General features: G+C 41.8%; 1 protein-coding gene across 1 annotated transcript; it reads left to right on the top strand.

Moving 5' to 3' along the window:
• Positions 1-2,523: 2,523 nt before the first annotated feature.
• Positions 2,524-5,510, top strand: LOC308097455 (piggyBac transposable element-derived protein 4-like; the record flags this gene model as incomplete). The annotated part of the gene is made up of 4 exons (XM_080445214.1): positions 2,524-2,689; positions 3,346-3,411; positions 3,746-3,805; positions 3,910-5,510. 4 exons carry the CDS (start codon positions 2,524-2,526, stop codon positions 5,508-5,510), a joined length of 1,893 nt encoding a protein of 630 aa, XP_080301340.1.
• Positions 5,511-23,455: the final 17,945 nt, after the last annotated feature.

Here is a 23,455-nt window from a genome sequence, read left to right as displayed (position 1 = left end):
ATGACAAGAGCCTGGATGAGCACCTGGGCTGCCTTCTCCGTGAGGAAGGGGCGAATCCTCCTGATGTTGTAGAGGAGGAATCTGCAGGACCGTGTCACTGATGCGATGTTAGCCGAGAACGACAGTTGATCGTCCAAGGTCACACCCAGATTCTTCGCAGTCCGAGTTGACGTCACCACAGCATTATCAATGGTGATGGCCATGTCTCGGTGCGGACAGCCCTTCCCCGGGAGGAACATCAGCTCGGTCTTGTCCAGGTTGAGCTTCAGGTGGTTCGTCGACATCCACTCCGAGATGTCAGCCAGACAAGCAGCAATGCCTGCCTCCACTTGTATGTCAGAGGGGGGGAATGAGAGGATCAGCTGGGTGTCATCGGCATAGCAGTGGTAGGAAAAGCCATGGGAGTGGATGACAGCACCAAGAGATGTAGTGTAGAGAGAGAAAAGAAGTGGACCCAGAACCGAGCCTTGGGGAACCCCAGTAGTGAGCCTGTGTGGTTCTGACACAGACCCTCTCTGAACCCGCTGAATGTAACCCGACACCCAAGTGCTGGCCTCAGCTATACTTAGTAGTGTGTCGGTGTCGTGCGCAGTAAATAGCAGATCTACAAGCTCACAACGCGTCATGAATAGGAGGCGTTGTGAGCTTGTAGATCTGCTATTTACGGCACGCAACACCAGTGTGCAATTAAGTATGTTGTGCTCCGTTCCCCCTCTCATTGATTTATGACTTAAAGTAGCACGGATTTACCACTGTGAAGTTATGGTGGAAGGTTTCCAAAAGATGACATCCCAGGGATAATGGAAGACTTTGGAGTTTTATATCGAAAGTGGATTACGCCACATAAGGTAGTATCTAATTATTTGTTGACATGGAAGGACCAGCAGTATTTGACAATAAACGTACGCTCAGGTTCATTTGCATTAAAATAAACAGCGGAACACTTGCCATGTTTGCCAATTGGAGATAAGAGAAGGATTATTTGTCAGTCAAAAACGTTGTAGTAGATTTTATCGAGTTGTGACTTTTATTTACGAGCGTCTTAGCGACCACCCCTCCAGTTCGCCCTGGATTGTCACCAGTAAAGCCTGTATTCCTCCAAACATGTACAAATGCAAAATATAAGGTGCTTACCCGTTTGCCTCAAATGTTAACTAAGTGTACGGAGTATTTGTGCAATATTTTAGTACATATTTTTCAATTAACTCATTCACTGCCACTGACGTAAAAAACGTAATTATTTCCAATTACCAAACCTGCCACTGACGTAAAAAACGTAATTTTAGTTTTTTTGGTTCATACACTATATCACACTCTCACCCAACTTGTGACAAAATGTGAGGATCCTGTGATCAATAGAAAGCCCAAAATCACGTGAACAACCACTTCATCAAAACAAAGGCTGATAAAAGAAAAGTAAAAACCTTTCCCATCAACCGCCATAGTGCTATTCAGCCACCTGTCAGGTCGCTGTGACCCATAACACACGATCAGACCAAAAGCCGATCAAAGGGAGCCGTCACCCACGTGATCAAACAACAGCTGATGTGTGTGTGTGAAATGGTACCGAATGTCACCCCATCAACAACAATGGCGCTGTTCCTCAACTTGAATCTTAGTTTGAGGCACCTTGGACTATCTGTGAACCAAAACAAGCAATACAAACACCACCCGATCAAAGGAACCCAATCAAAACAGAAGCTTATAAAAGGGAGTGGGCAACGTTACCTTGTGTTCCGCGGAGTAGGTCGTTTTGAGAGAAAGCCAGTTGAGTTGAGAAGAGAAGAGAGTAGAGAGAAGTCCATTTATTGATAGTGTCCAGTTAGATAGTAGTAGTTCCACATAGCGTCCACATAGATTGTAGTAGTAGTAGTATTAGTTCCACATAGACAGTAATTGTAGTAGTAGTAGTAGTATTAGTTCCACATAGAGTCCGCATAGATAGTATTGTAGTAGTAGTAGTAGTTTCACATAGCGTCCACATAGATAGTATTGTAGTTGTAGTAGTTCCACATAGATAGAGATTGTAGTTGTTAGTTAGCGTCCACAGTAGTTAGATACATCTGTTGTCTGTCTTGTCTTGTCTGTCTGTCTGTGTGACAAAAAAAGAAAAGAAAAAAAAAGTGCGCGTGTGTGTGTGTGTGTTACTACAGTCGTCAGTCAGTCTAGTGTATAGTGTGAGTTTAGTGGTTTTTTTTGTTTTTGTGAGCTAGTTTAGTCTCTCAAAATGCCGAAGCGCAAACAGCCTGTTGGGGGTCTTCCTGTCGCCGATCCACTCCCAGGATCAAGCCGTGGTCCTCGACCCATCGCTGGTCCAGCCCCTCGACCGGGACGTGGACGTGGACGTGCTGGTCCTCCCGGGAATCGAGCGCCTAGACGGGGCCGTGCACGCGGTGGCCCTCGCCCTGCAGTCAGTGCTCCAGCCCCTGGACCCAGACAGCAGACACTTGATGAGATGTTCCATCGTGCTGTGGTGGACCTTCAGCCAGAGACTGACTCCGAGATTTCTGGCGTGAGGAACCGATGGATCTCTCAGCCTCAGTGCTTTCTGTCCGTCGGAGTGGCAGGACAACCCGGCGAGAAACCATAGAGTCTCCGTACAACTCCCAAAGATCTCATTCTGGCCCGTCGTCTTCAGATGAGGATTTGGACGAGCTGTGGGTCCCGAGGAGAGCCGTAGTTTCGAGTGGTATGTACATTTTATATCGTTTTTGAGATGAAATGAATGTATTATACTGTACATTGCTCTGGTTGATAATAGTGTCTGCTAAAGCCTAAATGGTAAAATGGATTTTATTCTCGTGTGCATTCACTAGCCCTGAGTCATGGAGCAACGTGTTCCTTTTTTTTGAATCGTCTATATTTACATGCCATACATCTACATAAACCTTCAGATTTCAAATATAAAGGCCTTACCATACTGCCAAGGATGTAACAAGTTACGCCTGGGTCTAAGTAGGTACCTGTATTTTCCATATTGTTCAATAAAAAGCATTATAGTCCGATCGGTAGCCATTTTCTCAGAGTTTTCACAACTACGCGACCCTATCGGTTGAGAGGTGTATTGCACTGTGATACATTATAGCTCTATGATAAAATGGCCGCCGATTGGATTAGAATGCTTTGTATTGAACAATACGGAAAATACGCGTACTTCTGAGGGCCCGTACGTAATTGTAACTTCCGTGGCTATGGGGTAAGCATTTTATATTTGAAATTTGAACGTTCATAGATGCATAGGTTGTAAATGGAGACTATTCAAAAAACGGGAACACGTTGCTCCATGACGCTTGACAGACGAGCGTCACGGTTATATATTTACCAACTCTTGTATTGTCATTTTAGACTCTGAATCAGATGGTGAGATGGCAACATCCAATATCACCAACTTGTCACATGATGGCAGTGGAGGTAAGCTTATTATTTTTGTCTGTTTTTTCAATGCTTTTTTTCGTTTACAAAGCTAAATCTAAAAGTTGGGGGCAGTGTTGCCAGATTCTGTGAGAGAAACAAGCAACCAGGTCTAGGAAAACGAGCCCAAAAAAAGCGACCATGTTGTGAGCTTGTAGATCTGCTATTTTCAATAAAATCTTGGGGGAAACTTATAAAACAAGCAGACCTGGCAACACTGGCTGGGGGTGTAAAAATAATTGATTTGGTTTACCATAAGTATCATAAAGCTGGGTGTGTAAAAATATGTTTACCATACTATCATAATAACTTTGATATTTTCCTCTGATTTCAGTTGCAGAGGCGAGTGTGGACGAACCCTTATCTCATCCAACTGTTGGCAGAACCACTGGAGGTAAGAAAAGTTTATATTTCTAATCACACTTACACACAAATACAAAAAAAATGTATTAGAAATGTATATTTTATGGTAAAATTATGTCTTTCTATAATTTACAGGACGTGGGCGTGGGCGTGGGCGTGGTGGCAAGGCTGTCCCTCTTGTGTGGCATTCCTTGGAGGAGAAGGATTGGTGCCCCTTGGACTTCCCATTCACCCCAATTCCTGGTCCACTCAGCAGTGCTGCAGATCTTCAGTCAGATGAACCAGTGGAGTTCTTCCAGTTATTCCTGACCGATGAACTGCTAACACAGATCGTGGACCAATCCAACATCTATGCAACGGCGTGCATTGCGAAGATCGACCTGCCATCAGTGCCATCCTCTAGAGTCAAGGCATGGCAGCCTCTCACAGTGGAGGAACTAAAAATCTTCCTGGGCCTCTTGTTCCTGACAGGGCTGATGCGCAAACCGGAGCTGGAACTCTACTGGGCTCAGGATGAGATGCAGGCTACGCCCTATTTCAGCAAGGTAATGCCTCGAAATAGGTTTCAAATCATCCTCCGATTCCTCCACTTCAGCGATGCCAGAGATACTGGTAAAGACAGACTGTTCAAAATCCGCCCAGTCTTAGACTACCTTGTGGACAAGTTCCAGGAGCTGTATCAGCCATCACAGAACATCTCCATTGATGAGGGCACACTCCTGTGGAGAGGACGCTTGAGCTTCCGGGTCTACAATCCTCAGAAGCCAATAAGATATGGGATCAAGTCTTACATCTTGTGTGATTCGGACACAGGGTATTGCTACAACATGAGGCCATACTGTGGAACATATGTCTCCCTTGCCGACACTATTACCTCACTCCTAGGTTCTCTAAAAGGTAAAGGCTACCGTGTTTTCATGGACAATTTCTATAACTATGTGACCATGTGTAAAAACCTCCTGAAAGTGAACACTCACGTATGCGGGACACTGAGGAGGAAGAGGGGCGCACCACAGGAGATTGAAGAGGCTACCTGTTCCAGCCTGGGCACGAAGGGAAGACTTGCTCGCCACACAGACGAGCCCAGAGTGATGGTGATGGCGTTTCGGGACACGAACGTGGTCCGGATGGTCTCAACATTCCACCCGGACGAGATGGGAGAGGTCAGTGTGTGGCGAAAACGCCACACTGCCCGAGTGGCAAAAGAGAAGCCCGTCTGTGTCATCGACTACAACAACGCTATGAATGGAGTGGACAAGCTGGACCAGTCAATTGCATACTACCCGTTCACTAGGAAGTCCAGCAAGTGGACGAACAAGTTTGTGATTTATATGTTTGAAATATGTATGGCCAATGCATTCTACTTGTACAAACAGAAAAACCCAGAGGGCAGCTGCAAGACTATCTTGGAATTCACACAAAGCGTCTGCAGGGCATGGACCACCATCCAGAGACGGCCTCCACGTGATCCTAGTGCACCTAGAAACACCGACCCTCAAACCAGGCTCTGTGCAAACATTCCACCGCTGCCAACATCACATGTGCCTGTTCGCCTGCAGCCCACCAAGAAAAAAAAGCACCCCGCTCGGCGCTGCAGGGTTTGTGGCAGAGGCAGAGATGGAGAAGGTCGCCACGAGACGACATACCATTGTCCCGTTTGTCATGTTCCTCTGCACAAAAAGCTCTGCTTTGCACTCTACCACACAGCCCCAGAGTATGCTGCTGAGAGACGCTGAACTCTCTCTCTCTCTCACACACACACACACACACACACACACACACACACACACACACACACACACACACACACACACACACACTTACTTGCTTAGTATAGGCCTACCTTGTATGTATTGTATTTGTCATGTCTCATAGCCTTCATTTGCAGGGAAACACTCCCATGTATTCAATAAATATGCCATGTATTTCGGCTGATTCAAATGTCTGTTTCTAAAGTGTATTTGCTTATTTGGGCTTGTTTCTAAAGTGTAGTTGCTTATTTGGCCTGTAACTCTAGGTGTGTACAAATGGAATCCAAATGGATCCTCACTGGTCCATTTGGTTTCATTTGTACACGCTCAGAAAATCCACTGTCTAACACACACACACACACACACACACACACACACACACACACACACACGGAAGATGGGATTGCACCTTTTTTTTGTGGCAGAGAAGGAAAACCTTGCAGAGAGATGACTTTATAAGTGTCCAGTTTGTAATTGTTGCTTTGCACTCTTCCACACAGCGAAAGAGTATGCTACTGAGAGACGCTGAAAACACACTTGCTTAGTATAGGCCTACTCTTCTACCTTGTATGTATTGTATTTGTCATGTCTCATATCATTCATTTGCAGGGAAACACTCCCATGTATTCAATAAATATGCCATGTATTTCGGCTGATTCAAATGTCTGTTTCTAAAGTGTATTTGCTTATTTGGGCTTGTTTCTAAAGTGTAGTTGCTTATTTGGCCTGTAACTCAAGGTGTGTACAAATGGAATCCAAATGGATCCTCACTGTTCCATTTGGTTTCATTTGTACACGCTCAGAAAATCCACTGTCTAACACACACACACACACACACAGAAGATGGGATTGCACTTTTTTTTTGTGGCAGAGGCAGAGAGACGAGAGAAGTGTCCAGTTTGTAATTGTTGTCTTCCACAGCGGAAGAGTATGCTACTGAGAGACACTGCACACACGCGCACACGCTTAGTATAAGCGTGTGTGTGTGTGATAGACTGATCCATGCAGTGTGTACAAATGGACCATTTGGTTTCATTTGTACACTATAGCTATGCTGAGCACTAAGACAGAGTATAGATATATTGATGACCCCTGATAGACCATATATAGAATATATGACATGCAGACAGCACTGAGGTCAGTTGATGTTTTCTGTCATTGCTACCTGTATGTATATACCTGTGTGTACAAATGGAACCAAACGTGTCCATCTGGTTTCATTTGTACACACTGCATGGATCAGTCTATCACACGCACACACACACACACACACGCTTAGTATAAGCGCGTGTGTGTGTGATAGACTGATCCATGCAGTGTGTACAAATGGACCATTTGGTTTCATTTGTACACTATGGCTATGCTGAGCACTAAAACAGAGAATAGATATATTGATGACCCCTGATAGACCATATATAGAATATATGACATGCAGACAGCACTGAGGTCAGTTGATGTTTTCTGTCATTGCTACCTGTATGTATATACCTGTGTGTACAAATGGAACCAAACGTGTCCATCTGGTTTCATTTGTACACACTGCATGGATCAGTCTATCACACGCACACACACATGCTTAGTATAAGCGTGTGTGTGTGTGTGATAGACTGATCCATGCAGTGTGTACAAATGGACCATCTGGTTTCATTTGTACACACTGCATGGATCAGTCTATCACACGCACACACACACGCTTAGTATAAGCGTGTGTGTGTGTGTGTGTGAGATAGACTGATCCATGCAGTGTGTACAAATGGACCATTTGGTTTCATTTGTACACTATAGCTATGCTGAGCACTAAAACAGAGAATAGATATATTGATGACCCCTGATAGACCATATATAGAATATATGACATGCAGACAGCACTGAGGTCAGTTGATGTTTTCTGTCATTGCTACCTGTATGTATATACCTGTGTGTACAAATGGAACCAAACGTGTCCATCTGGTTTCATTTGTACACACTGCATGGATCAGTCTATCACACGCACACACACACGCTTAGTATAAGCGTGTGTGTGTGTGTGTGATAGACTGATCCATGCAGTGTGTACAAATGGACCATTTGGTTTCATTTGTACACTATAGCTATGCTGAGCACTAAAACAGAGAATAGATATATTGATGACCCCTGATAGACCATATATAGAATATATGACATGCAGACAGCACTGAGGTCAGTTGATGTTTTCTGTCATTGCTACCTGTATGTATATACCTGTGTGTACAAATGGAACCAAATGTGTCCATCTGGTTTCATTTGTACACACTGCATGGATCAGTCTATCACACACACACACACACACACACACACACACACACACACACACACACACACACACACGCTTAGTATAAGCGTGTGTGTGTGTGTGTGTGTGATAGACTGATCCATGCAGTGTGTACAAATGGACCATTTGGTTTCATTTGTACACTATGGCTATGCTGAGCACTAAAACAGAGAATAGATATATTGATGACCCCTGATAGACCATATATAGAATATATGACATGCAGACAGCACTGAGGTCAGTTGATGTTTTCTGTCATTGCTACCTGTATGTATATACCTGTGTGTACAAATGGACACACACACACACACACACACACACACACACACACACACACACACACACACACACACACACACACACACACACACACACACACACACACACACACACACACACACACACACACACACACACACACACACACACACTATTTACCCTGGCTACTTCAGACTCACTGAAGTGTTATGTAGTTACTTTTCAAAACCACTTGATGTCACTGTAGGTGGACTGCCTAAAGGTGATTTTATTTTTTTTGTCATTTATTTGAACACATAGTTTAGATAATGTCTGGTGTGTCACTGAGGCGAAAAATAAATGGATCAAAAAGAAAAAAATAAATTCATGAAAAACTTTTACAAAAAGCTGTTTATCTCAGAATTCTTCTCTCAGAGTGTGTTTTTCACTGAAATCAAGCTTTACTCAACTGCCGATAAGTAAAGAACGGAAGATGGGATTGCAAAAAAAAAAAAAAAATCAAAGATTGGCAACAATTGTCAAAATGTCTGGCAGTGGCTAAACGCAGCCACAGAAAATGCTGGCAGTGAATGAGTTAAGAAGTGCTTTATTTACTAGTTACATTACATTACATTACAGTCATTTAGCAGACGCTTTTATCCAAAGCGACTTACAATAAGTGTATTCAACATAGGTAGGGAACGAAAACTACTAATCACCAGAAGTCTTTAGTGCATTTTCTGCAAAAACAAGCAACAAAGAGTATACCTAGCGCTAAGGTAAAAGTGCAATATATCAGCTACCTATTTCCTTAAACAGATGAGACAAAATAGCTAAATCAAATGAGCATGAGCTAAAACAAAATAAGTGTATCGACTAAACAAGATCCAATAAACAATCCAATAATCCAATAAACAATACAGCAATAGAAAACAAGCGTTCGTACAACTAGTTAACAACAAGTAGGTCAGGCAGAGAGGAAGGGTAGTGTTTCCTGAAGAGGTGAGTTTTCAGCCTGCGGCGAAATATGGGCAGTGACTCTGCTGTCCTAACATCAGTGGGAAGTTCATTCCACCACTGTGGGGCCAGAACAGAAAAGAGTCGTGACCGTGTGGATCGGCCAGAAGGACCCTTGAGTGACGAGGCAATCAGTCGCCCCGAGGTGGCAGACCGAAGTGGTCGGGCAGGGGTGTAGGCATCGACCATAGCCCGGAGGTAGGAAGGAGCTGTTCCTTTCACTGCCCTATAGGCTAGCACCAGGGTTTTGAACTGGATGCGAGCCGCTACGGGGAGCCAGTGTAGAGAGCGGAGAAGGATGGTTGTGGGGGAAAACTTGGGGCGGTTGAACACCAGACGAGCCGCAGCTTTCTGAACAAGCTCCAGAGGTTTGATGGCAGATGCCGGAGCACCAGCAAGGAGGGAGTTGCAGTAGTCCAGGCGGGAGATGACGAGAGCCTGGATGAGCACCTGGGCTGCCTTCTCCGTGAGGAAGGGGCGAATCCTCCTGATGTTGTAGAGCAGGAATCTGCAGGACCTCGTCACTGATGCGATGTTTGCCGAGAACGTCAGTTGATCGTCCAGGGTCACACCCAGATTCTTCGCAGTCCGAGTTGAGGTCACCACAGCATTATCAATGGTGATGGCCATGTCTCGGTGCGGACAGCCCTTCCCCGGGAGGAACATCAGCTCGTCTTGTCCAGGTTGAGCTTCAGGTGGTTTGTCGACATCCACTCCGAGATGTCAGCCAGACAAGCAGCAATGCGTGTCTCCACCTAATCGCTAATCGCCTGCGAGGAGTGTAGGCCCCTCCCCTATTTATCGAAGACTATTGAGCTGGTTCAGGTGAAACTGCCTTTAATGGGGCTGTCAGCTGAGACCTAACAATAGGCTAAGCAAAAAATAACAAACTACTTTTAAGCTAAACCAACTATACAACACTGATACTTTGGAGCAAAGTACAGCTACTTAAAGCAACCTGCTAATACAAGAAAATATACTCAAGCTGTCTAGGTGGGTCAGGCAGTTTACAGGGTTCCTCCAGAAGTCAAATTACACACTGTTACTTTGTAGATTTACATTATCAATACAAATCATACATTAACCATTCAAGCCCTATTTTAGACTTTGGCTCTTCCAAAATAGCAGATCTACAAGTTCACAACGTGTCGCAATGCATCGCATTATGATCTTGTAGATCTGCTATTTTCGAAAGATTTTGACGCATTTTGACAAATGTGACAAAAAGTGAAATAGGCCATTCTGCATATTACTATAGGTATGTTTTCATGACAATGCTTTTGTACTTTTGCAGGTATTTAACTTGTAATAGAGTATTTCTACATTGTGGTTTTACTTGTAAGTCATTGTGAATAAGAGCGTAAATGTCTAAATTGTAACTTGTACTTGTAAATGGTATTTGTACTTTTACTCCAGTAAAAATGTGAGTACTTCTTCCACCACTGGTCCTGGTAGCATTACATTAAAGAGCTTCCATAATGCTCATATTCATGTTGTCAATAAAGACACATTGAGAAGCACTGTTGTGTCTTTTGTATGTTTTTATTATTATTATTATTATTATTAAGGTTTCAAGGCCTATCAGGCTCGAAGCCTTATTGAGATTGTAGGCGTTCTTCCGCCGTTTTTTCAGTTCTGGCCCAACCGCGTGGTCGCTTTTTACGAAACTCGGCAATATGGTAGAGGGCTATGCCAAACGGCGAAGACCCGAAACTCAAAACCATCGGCCAAAGGGTGGCGCTGTAGCACTCAATTGAAATATGCCAACTTTGAACAGGTACAACTCATGCCCTGTTTGACCTAGCCATGAAACTTAGATACACACATGCGTCTCCTCATGCCTAACAACTTTCACATTTTGACTTTTGACCTCTGACCTTTAGATCTCCCACCATTTTGAATTATATGAAAAGCAGTTAAAATCTATCTCCTCCTGGGATTTTTTAGTAATCTGCACGAAACGTTTTACACATGAACTTTGGACCTATGCCGACAAACCTGTGCAAAAGATTTTCCATAAGTGAAAAAATGAAGCTTTAATGAGCCAATGAATATTGCAGTTTTATGACAATTATTCATCTGCCCCTAACACATACATGCAGACTCACATTTCTTTGAAACTTTGCGTTAATGTTGAGGGTCATTCCAAATATTACTGAAACCAATCTTACTCCAATTGGTCAAAGGGGGGCGCTATAGCGATTTTTTGAAAGTGCAAACTTTAAACAAGCAAAAGTCATGCCTCCTTTGGCCGACAGCCATTAAACCTGCTTACACATGTGCCTTGACTCATGAGGAACACATGTATCACGTTGACCAGTAAGCTCCGCCCTTAGATTGTCCGCAATTTTGAGCAGTTTGAAAAACACTTAAACCCAGGATTTTTCAGCTATTTGCGTGAAACTGTATCATCTGTGTGATCTCCTTTTTCACAGGTTCTTGTCTGTTGGTCCAATGGCTTCTCCCTTAAACGTGTGCCTCACAACCTGAAGGTTGCCAGTTCAAGCCTCACTTGATGCGGACTTCATTAAAGTTGCATTGCACACAACATGATTGTGTCAATTAATACATGTGCAATTGTTAAATATAACCTGAAATACTTATTTGAGAGGGTATGTTTTTGCAATGTATGACATACTTCATTCTGAAAATAGCCGATCTACAATCTCAAAACTTTTCAGATAGCAACGTGTTTCTGAGCTTGTAGATCGGCTGCTTTCACTGGTTCACTTTTATCTTCAACAGACAACCTCAGCCTGGACAAAGCTATAGCACTATAGGTAATGTTGCAGCCTGTCAATCCGAAGGTTGAGGGTTCGATTCCTGTTAATGGCAATAGGTTGACATGTCCAATCAATCCATTCTGCTTCTCTCTCTCTCTCTCATTCACCAGGTCAGGTCTGTTGTTCCAATGGCTTCTCGCTTAAGTGTGTGCCTTAAAACCTCAAGGTTGCCATTTCAAGCCTCACTTGATGCAGACTTCATTTAAGTTGCATTGCACACAACATGATTGTTGCGAACGCGGAAGGAGGCCTCCGACCAAGTGGAGCTTACTATATCACCATGTTCACGCTCTCATTGGCTCGCGCCCCCATGTGACTCGAAACTCCGTGCTGCACTGCCTGTATACAGCCGGCAGAGTGCGGCAGAGTGCACTACTACAGTGTGGTTGAAATATAGCAGCCTCAGTCAATCTGCGTTCGCTTCCAGCGTTCGCGCGTCTTACTTGTGTCAATTAATGCAAGTGCAATTGTTAAAGATAACCTGAAATGCTTATTTGAGAGTATGTCTTTTCAATGTATGACATACTTAATTCTGAAAATAGCCGATCTACAATCTCAAAACTTTTCAGATAGCAACGTGTTTCTGAGCTTGTAGATCGGCTGCTTTCACTGGTTCAATTTTATCTTCAACAGACAACCTCAGCCTAGACAAAGCTATAGCACTATAGGTAGTGTTGCAGCCTGTAAATCCGAAGGTTGAGGGATCGATTCCTGTTAATGGCAATAGGTTGAGACGTCCAATCAATCCATTCTGCTTCCATCTTTCTCTCTCTTCAATCTATTATGTTTCCATGTCTCTCTCTCTTCAATCTATTCCTTTTCCATGTCTCTCTCTCCGCCCTTAGATTGTCCGCAATTTTGAGCAGTTTATTTGCGTGAAATGGTATCATCTGTTTGACCTCCGTTTTCACTGGATCAGGTCTGTTGGTCCAATGGCTTCCCGCTTAAGTGAATGTTTCACAACATCAAGGTCGCCGGTTCAAGCCTCACTTGGTGGAGACTTCATTTAAAGTGCATTGCAATATGCACAAATATGGACAAAATTCAAAATGGCCACCTAAACTGTTGACCGTTGACTCAAAAGACACAAAAAAAATCTCCAAAAAGCATCAAATGTGGCACACATGTCCCTTGGGTCATCCTAAGACATCCTAGAAGGGGTGCCCAAAATAATCTGAAACAGGAAGTGAGTTATTGACTAAATTGAAAATGGGTGCCTAGTGTTGTCGATTGACTCAAAACACAACTAAAGAATCTCCAAAAAGCATACAATTTGGCACATATGTCCCTTGGGTCATCCTAACACATCCTAGAAGGGGTGCCCAAAATAATCTGAAACAGGAAGTGAGTTATTGACTAAATTGAAAATGGCCGCCTACAGTGTTGAAAGATGATGCAAGATACCTAAAGAATCTCATAAAAGCATGAAATGTGGTACAAATGTCCCTTGGGTGATCTCAACGCATCCTACAAGGGGTGCCCAAAAAGGCTTTAAACAGGAAGTGACCGCCTAAAGCAGTTGACACAAAAGAAAACATAAAGGGACGTCATAAAAGTGTATAATTTGGTACGTACATTGAGTGCTTCTTAATATATCCTAGAAGGGGTTATTTATTTGTTTGTTTGCTTGTTCATTAAACTTTTTAGGAAGGGACCATGTTGAAGAAATTCTAAATGGCTGTTTAAACAGTTGACCACGGCAGTCTGCATATTACGACAGGTTATGCAGTGCATAACCTGCCGTATTTTGTAGTCTACCTTCTGTTTTCATTTACACTCTACATCATCTTATTTATTTAACTTTCTGCATTATTTTTTTATTTTACTCTTTGAATCTTCTTTATTTATCTAACTCTCTGCATATTCTTATTTATTTTACTCTGCATCTTATCTTACTCTAGTCTGCATATTCTTATTTTACTCTCTGCATCTTATTTATTTTGCACTCTACATCTTCTTGCTTGTTTTATACTATCTTCTCATGTATTTTCTTCTTGATCATTACTGTTTTTTTGTGATTAGTGTTTAGTAACTACATGTATTCATGTGTGCCATTTTGCAATTACCAGCACATTGGCATAATGCTCTGCAAGGTAACCCAGCATCCCGGCATCTACACTTTCTCGAACAGAAGGGCTCAGCTTTGCAGCCACACTTGAGTTCTCTACAAACTTGTGCAAGAATGTCCATAAAGGTGTCCACAAATCAGCGACTTTAATCCATTCATATTTTTCAGGAGATGGTAGAGATTGCATAGCTTTCAGGCTTCTGGACCAAATGCCAGATTGGCAAACTGCTCGATTTGAATGTTATAGCAGTGCAGCCCTTGTGGGAGGAGTGTTTTCCATTGAGAGACATTTAAAACTTTTTTTGGCACCCCTAGGATGCATTCAGATCACCCAAGGGACATTTGTACCAAATTTTATGCTTTTATGAGATTATTTTTTACGAGTGTCTTTTGCATCATCTGTCAACACTGTACACGGCCATTTTCAACTTAGTCAATAACTCACTTCCTGTTTCAGATAATTTCAGGCACCCCTTCTAGGATGTCTTAGGATGACCCAAGGGACATGTATGCCAAATTGTATGCTTTTATGAGATTCTTTAGTTGTCTTTTGAGTCAATCGACCACACTGTAGGCGGTCATTTTCAATTTCTTCAATAACTCACTTCCTGTTTAAGATTTTTTTGGGCACCCCTTCTGGGATGTCTTGGGATGACCCAAGGGACATGTATGCCAAATTGTATGCTTTTATGAGATTCTTTAGTTGTCTTTTGAGTCAATCGATAACACTGTAGGCGGTCATTTTAGATTTTGTCAATAACTCACTTGCTGTTTTAGATTCCTTTGGGAACCCTTTCTAGGATGTCTTAGGATGACCCAAGGGACATATGTGCCAAATGTTATGCTTTTTGGAGATTATTTTGGTGTCTTTTGAGTCAACGGTCACAGTGTAGGTGGCCATTTTGAATTTTGTGCATAACTCACTTCCTGTTTAAGATTTTTCGGGCACCCCTTCTAGGAGGTTTTAGGATGACCCAAGGGACATCTGTATCAAATGTCATGCTTTTATCCGCCGCGTAACGATTTGGCTTTTTTTTTTAGCTTAATGCCCCCTACTATTAGAACCACACTAACGAAAATCTGGAATCGGGTCATATATTAGTTTTATAATACCTATTTCTAAGTTTTATTTAACCATTTCTAAATAGTATTTAGAAAACGGACCGTTGTCCGAATTTCATTCATCAAATATAAAATTCAAATTCAAATGGCCGAAAAATACATGGACCGGGTCCCAAGCAGAAACTTAGAAACTGTTTAATCAACAGTTTTTTTAGGTCTGTTACTGCCCCCTGCAGGATAAATAGAAGTACTGTCATAAAACAAGGCATCATGTATCTTTGTTTTGCCATTTCAGGTGTCTCACAACAACATGATGGATGGATGAGTCTGAACTTGAAGACTGGTTGACATCCCTTATCACCACACTGAGAGAGGTGAGCTGTTTTCATTTTATTATCTACACTTAGGTCAATATTAAGGAAGCACCAGAGCAGTTGGGTGTATTATCCAGCCTGTCTGTCTGTCTGTAGATGATAATGATACAATGTAAGTAGATGATGATGATTTTTTATTTTTTATTTATTGCTTCCTTAGAGGCCCGGGGGTCTATTTCACGAATTAAATTATCCTGGTTTGAACGGCAAATCCAGGTTTGACAAGCCTGGTTTATTCAGTTCCACGAACGCCAAGCCGGGCTGAGAAGGAGAGGTTTGTCGAGCCAGGATCGTTAAACCAGGCTGAATGTGAGTTCACATATTCCTATAAAAGACCATGAAAGTCGATAGCAGAATCCTTGAACTTGACCAATCATGGAGCCCAAAACCAGAGCGGCGTTCTTCTCTGTGGCTGAACAGCAGCACTGCAGCAGCTCATGGAATCATACGAGGAAGTAAAATTTATAATAAGCAAGAAAGGAAACACGGCTGCAATAAATATAGATCCAGGGAGAAAGCGTGGCAAAGTATTGCCGACAAATTAAATGCACAAGTTGTCAAAAAATATGCAATTAATTTATATACAAATCCATAAATATATAATTCAGGTCCATGGGGGCGGGGGTCCGGAGGTCCATGGGGGTCCGGGGGTCCACGGGGGTCCGGAGGTACACAGGGGGCCGGGGGTACACGGGGGTCCACGGGGGCGGGGGTCCACGGGGGCGGGGGTCCATGGGGGGCCGGGGACCCCCGGCCGCCATAAGACAAAAACATTTCGGGCTTTTAGATCTTCGATTTTCTCATAAGAATTGAATAAGTGTGGAAAAACTCATTGGTTTATGATTGGAGTCATTGGACTAACAGCTATTTCACAAAACTTGAAGAACAAGGCACTGGATTAATAAAGCTTGGCTGTTAGCCTGGTCCGGACCAGGCTAACTTCACAGCTAAATTGCCATGGTAACTAAGGCAGGATTGCTTCAATTTTCTTTCGTGAAACCGGATCATGGATAAACATATCCAGGTTTACTGGCTATGGCTAAGTTAATCTGCCGAGCTAACTCAGCTTTCGTGAAACCGATTCCTGGATAATTTAAGCCAGGATAGCTGATTAAACTCTGTTTAAACCCGGTTTATCCCTAATCCAGGTTTCGTGAAATAGACCCCAGTTCATGTGGGTTTAAAATACACCATCCTTGTTCCATGACCACCACGGTACCACCATAACACATTAATGCAATCTTTCACTTCTCAAAGTGGGGTCCGGGGACCCCCCCGGGCCCCGGAACCCCCTCAAGGACCCCTGGGGGTCCCCGGACCACACTTTGAGAACCCTTGCATTATATAATGTGTTATATGGTGGTACCATGGTGGTCATGGAACAAGGATGGTGTCTTGGACTGCATCTAAGCAATCAATCAATCAATCAATCAATCAATCAATAAATCACCTAAACAAACATCATCATCTTGGCTACCTATATTTTAATATATTTATTGTGTTATTACCTATTATTATATTTCTCTGTCAGTGAATACAGACAGAGAGTGCGAGAGAGTGAGAGAGTGAGAAAGTGAGAGACAGACAGACAGACAGACTCAGGCACAAGGGACCCCGGCCGTCTGCATGGCGGCCCGTCGAAATTATGGGTCAACCCCCATCAGTCAACCTTAACCCTAACCCTAATTCTGTTTAGAACCACACCAACCAAAATCTGGAATCGGGTCATATTTTAGTTTTATAATACCTATTCCTCTGTTTTATTTCTAAATAGTATTTAGAAAACGGACCATTGTCCGAATTTCATTTATCAAATAGAAAATTCTAATTGCCGAAAAATACACGGGCCATGGCCATCACTTTCTTCCTCCTGGGATACGTGGTCCCTTTCACCATCATCGTCTCCTGCTACGCTGTCATCATCCACCAACTCAGGAGGAATCGCTCGTTGGCCAGCCACTTGGGTGGTCGCCCCTTCAAAATCACATTAGCTGTTATCACCTCTTTTTTCCTCTGCATTGCTCCCTATCACATAATGACAATCATCTATGCTGTGCCTCCAGAGCGGCCAGAAAGGTTTCGTATGTTCTGGAATTATATATCCATCTGCCTGGAGGCTCTCTACCGCTGCCTCAACCCGCTGTTGTACGTGCTCATAGGTCAGAATTTAAATAAAAACGCTTGCAAGCCTATCCTGAAAGTGCTGGAGTGCGCCTTCACTGAAGAGGAGCCTCCACAAACCTTTCCTTATCTGAGGCAGAATAGGTCTTTGAATTGATTTAACTACAACTATAAATAGCATCCCCAGTACACGTACACTGAGTACCGGGTCCTGAGTAATTTGGTGCCAATTTCTTTTATTTTTGGCCAATTTTTCAATTCTTAAATAAAATAAAATAATAAATTTAGGCTTGGCAGGTTCTTTCTTACGATACTGTATATTCTCTGAGATTAAAATGTTGAGGAAAAAAAAAACCTGTAGCCTCTTGGAGATTTTCAGGTGCGAGTTCGAAATTGTACACAGTCACAAAACATGTCTTAGTTTTGTGTTTAATTGTTTGTTTGTTTCGGCCTTTGGTTATTTCATTGTGACGGGAAAATGCTGGTACATAGGGTTCATTATTTTTGCTTTACTGATACGTTTTAACAACTGCCTTGCATGTATTTTGTAGGTTGTTATAGACTGGGTGTACTACTGTATTCTAGACTGTCTGGTAACTGTCCGACAGCTCTATAGGTTAAACACAGGGACCGATGCCGTGGGCGACTCTCTCCGGCATTGAGTTGTATGGCCCATTGTTCCACTACACATCACTGCCAAACTAGAGACTGATGGCAATGTTCTTAAAGGGCAAGACCACTTTGGTAGAGGTGTGGGTTGTGTAGTTACCTTGCCATGATGTAACTCCAAAGGTGGACAAGAAATCAAAAATAATTGCTCCAGTGATTAGAAATTGATAATTCAATTCAATGCTCCTCAATGACTTACAATGTACGCTGAAACAGCTCTCAAAGTCACTCTTTTAGCACATAATCGAACGCAAACAAAGCTGATTCAGACAACACAGAACATCACCAAACCTAGTACTGTTTGTTTTTTTAATAAAAATGTTGCATTTCCTGTTGATTTTGCCATTTTTATTAGGAATAAAACCCAGACTGGATCCGTGGATCCAGATAGTATAAATCAATTCAAATAGTATAAATCAACAGGAAGTTAACATTTTTATAAATAAAAGAAAACAGTACTGGGTTTGGTGATGTTTTATGTTGTCTGAATCAACTTTGTTTGTGTTCGTTTGTGTTCACTGTAAAAAATACAATAAAAAAACAGTGCTCACATGAATACAGGTGGCCAGTGACTTTGACCAGTTTCACTTTCAAAACCTTTGCATCATGCATGTCACACAAACGTTAAAGTTAAATGGTGGATTTGTGGATAGGACTCTATATGAGCAAACTTGTATCTACAAAACACATCGCATTCTGTTTGTGTGGCATGATGCAAAGGTTTTGAAAGTGAAACTGGTCAAAGTCACTGGCCACCTACTGTAGATGTTGTCTGAATTATTGTTATGATCATGTTGCCTCTGCTTGTATACCGGTAGTTTCTGTATGTTCAATTCTGATTAGTGTTGTAGCGACAATTCAAGATCACTCTTTGAAATGGACTGATGTTGCAGGTATGAAATCATTATTACAAACAATACAAAGTAATATATATATTATATATATAATACATAAGAGGCGATATCTCTTCTTTTTTTTTGCATATTGTTTACACCAGGGGTCTTCAACGTTTTTCAGGCCAAGGACCCCTTAGCTGACAGTGAGATGAAGCAGGGACCCCCTACTACATATTGTATGAAATTGGGTTAAACTTTTTCATAGATTTTGTTTTGTTGTTTATTTGTTTCTACATTATCTGCTCCATTAATGTGTTGGATTCATGTGTATTTTCAGACAATTGCCCACTTAAACCCTAAACTTGACCTTTGGCTAGTCTGTACTTGGTCTGCTCTTTTTCCCCTCTACACCAAACCAGCCTAAAGATGCGATGCGTTGTGAGCTTGTAGATCTGCTACTTTTTGCCAAATGTTCCCCTCAGAATAGGGATGCTATTCATCTATATCATCTATTTTTAATATTATTTTTGGAAAATGAAAAAAATTAAATACAAAAAAAAAAAATGAAAAAAGTAATCGAAAAAACACGGCCCCCTCGCGTATTAGGAGGGCAGGGTGAGTCACCAGAACCAAGGACGGGTGTTTTTGATGAATCTAACATGTTAAAAATGGAGTTTGAAGTTATAATGGGTTTGTATAGGAAAGGGGCGTGTCTGATAAAATGAATATCAAATATCTAAATACTGAATCAAGCAACTTAAAAACTGATTGGGGGGCTCACAAAAGCCTGTGTAGATGATAAAATGACCCAAAGTTTTTTTGAAAGTGAAATATCCCTTTAAGTGAAGGTGGGGGCCGCTTGTGGCCCCCGGGCCGCCAGTTGCCCATGTATGATCTATATCTTTCTGTCTGCCCGTCAAGATTCAAGAGAATGAAGAGGCTTATTTGTCACTATATGCAGGTACAAGCAGCGAAATCTATCTGAACGTCTGGGAAATGCCATGAGATCACGACATTCTAAAAGTGCCAGGTCACCAGAAATATGCATATTTATTTACAATTGAAACTATTTGTTTATTGTTCAGGTGTCATGAATAATGATGATGATGCATTTTATGTCACCTTAAATATGAATGAATTAAAACATCAACCAACCAAGAGCTCCAAGGCTGTGCTGTGTTATAAAAATAAATATAGAGCACCAGCGATAAACACAGTAATACCAATGATAATGGGATCCATTTGGTTCCATTTGAACACTCTCTCTGAGCTCAACTGTCACTTAGGATTTGACATGCCTGGTGACCAGTGGTGGAAAAAGTACTCCATTCTTTTTAGTAAAAGAGTCAATACTGCAATGTAGAAATACTCTGTTCCAAGTAAAAGTCCGGAATTAAAAATGTACTTGAGTAAAAGTACAAAAGTATTGGCATCAAAATATACTTAAAGTACCAAAAGTAAAAGTATTCATGATGCAGAATATCCCATTTCATGTTTTCAAATGTTTAATATCTTTTGAAAATAGCAGATCTACGAGCTCACAATGCATCGTGACCCATTGTGAGCTTGTAGATCGGCTATTTTCAAATGGCTGAAATGTATATAGGGCTGAAGTGGTTAATGTATGTTTTGTAATAATAATCTAAATCTTCAAAGTAACTAGTACTGTAACTAAAGATTTCAAATAATTGTAGTGGAGTAAAAGTACAATATTAGAATATTTGACAACTTGTAAGAACATTTTGTTACCAATACTTTTGTACTTTTACAAGGATTTTTTTTATTCCGGACATTTACTTGTAACAGAGTATTTCTACATTGCAGTACTGATACTTTTACTTAAGTAAAGCCATCAAATGGATGATCATAAAATACTTTATACTATTTAATACATTTTAAATAAATATAATTAGTTTGGTGACTTGATAGGGCATTTTTACAATCTCATGGCTTTCCCCAGATGTTCGTCACCGCATGCTTGTACCTGCATGAGTACTGACAAATGAACCTCTTGATACTCTTGAATGACATGCAGACAGGTCAATATAGATTACCGAATAGCTTTGTTTATCTCATATACACAGCCGTATTCTGTCATGAAGACAAGAACAGCATTCAACACTTTAGTTTGGCAGCTATGGACCCATTTTCATTCATCCTTGACCTCACAGTGGGTATAATGTATGTGACAAATGTACCAGTATGTTGTGTGACCTTCAACAGCAAGTCTGTAATGATGTTCTGCAGGGTTTCCCTTTCAGCAGAAAGGTTCCCCAAAGACTACACTACCCACAATTCAAAGGTGGGATTCCTTTTGTTCTGGCTTACCTACGTCTATTCAGGGGAAAACAACAGATACAATACAATAGATAGACCAGGGGTGGGCAACTTTGATGATGGAGAGGGCCACTATATTTCCACACTCACTCCAGAGGGCCACATTGCATATACTGTCGGGCAGACAACTCTTATCTCCGTATTTTAACTTTTTTCATAAATTAATGCCGTACTTCGCTAGTCTATGTCAAGAGTAGCAAAAGTAGAAGATCTACAAGCTCAAAATGCGTCGCAGTGTGACGCATTGAGCTTGTAGATCTATTGTTGCCACTTTTTAATTAGAATACAGATTTCTTTTTGCTATTTTTGAATTGGAATTCTGGAAAGTTATATAATTGTCTCCACCAGGCCGAAAGGCATGGCGAGAGAGTATGTTTTACCCCCTGTCCGTCCTTCCTTCCGTCCGTCCGTGTGTCCGTGTGTCCTGTCCGTGTGTCCTGTCCGTGTGTTACCAGCTCATCTCCGGCACCGTTGGCCCGGTTGCTGCGAAACTGTGCACACACACTCCCTGGATGCCAATTCAGAACCTCTGCCTAAAATTTTTCATATGGGCCTGTTATAGCGCCACCTGGAGGCCGATTTGTGCAAAACCCATTTTTTTATATTACTCCTACAGATGTTATCCAAACGTCATGCAAATCGGTACACAGTATCTCTATAGTCATGTGATAAACACGGATCTGTCCGATTTCCCATATTCCATCCTCATTGGCTAAGGTTGCCTTCCAAAATTTGCAGGATTAGTCCGTTTTGAACAAAATGCCTCAAATCATGAACGCAGCTTGTGATTTCCGTGAAATTTCAAAAACACATTCCCACTAGGCAGAGGAAGAAATGCCACCTGACATTTTTCACATCAGCCTCATGGTGGCGCTATAAAAGGCTGATTTGTGTTTTTAACTATAACTGCACCGATCTGCGTGAAACTTTGCACGCACACTCCCTAGAGGCCAAGGAAAAACATTCGCCCTGCATTTTTCACATTTGCCTTTTATAGCGCCACCAAGAGGCCGACTTATGTAAAACACATTTTTGGATATTAAGCCTTCACATTTTATCCAAATTTCACACAAATCGGTACACATGATCTCTATAGTCATGTGATCAAGATGGAACTGTTTGATTTTTCATATTTCATCCTGATTGGCTAACAATGACATCTAAAGTTTGCAGAAGTGGCCCGTTTTGAACAAAATGCCACAAATCATGAACGCAGCGTCCGATTGAGGTGACACTTTACAAGCACATTCGCACTAAGTTGAAGAGCAAATGCCACCCTTTAACATTGCCCTATTATAGCGCCACCAGGTGGCCGATTTTTTCAAAACTTTTCTTTGTTGTATTACTCCTACAAATGTTGTCCAATCATCATGCAAATCGGTACCCATTATCTCTATAGTCAAGTGATCAAGATGGTTCTGTCCGATTTTTCATATTCCATCCTGATGGCAAATTCCGAACATTGTTGGCCCACAATAACCTACCTGACCTGGCGGAGACCTGTGCTCCGAGGAGCACTTTTTCTAGTTTCAAATGCATTTAGTTATACTTATGTTAACTTTATGAACTTAACTACAAATACATTAGACATAAAAAAGACGATACATTTTTAATACTAGTCGGTAAGCTACTAATAAGACTGAAGTAATTAAAGCGGGTCATGTTTGCATGTTTGGAATTGTAACAGCTGTAATCAATAATATATCAGTATTCCGATATCTTACTGCGGGCCGCATTAACACATTGACCGCCAGAGGTTAATCTCATAATGTACTCACCAGTGCCAACGTTTTATTGTTGTTTTTTGTACGTCGCCACAGATCTTGTTAAAATCCTTAAGATTGAGCTGTGCACTGTTTGTAAACATCGCGGAGATCTCACTGCTTCTACCAGTGAAGACCACGTGTCAAACGGAGCCGCCATGTTTGAGTTCTGACCGTTTAAGTTAACATGGGAAATGCGAGGATGAATAACTACATGTTTACAGGGGCTTTTACAGGGGTTATTGTGTACGACTTAGAATGGAGGCAGACGGGAAACAAAAAACGTGATCGCACTTCCGGTCGAGATCGGGTGGTGTTACACTGAAAATGGTCCCCCTAGAAAATTAAAAGAAAAAAAAAATCGAAAAAAAGG

Source organism: Gymnoscopelus braueri, assembly GCF_963280865.1.
Source record: "Gymnoscopelus braueri genome assembly, chromosome: 12".
NCBI classification, from domain to species: Eukaryota; Metazoa; Chordata; class Actinopteri; order Myctophiformes; family Myctophidae; genus Gymnoscopelus; species Gymnoscopelus braueri.
The sequence above is the reverse complement of the archived record's forward strand: the minus strand, read 5'-3'. Positions and strand labels throughout refer to the sequence as shown.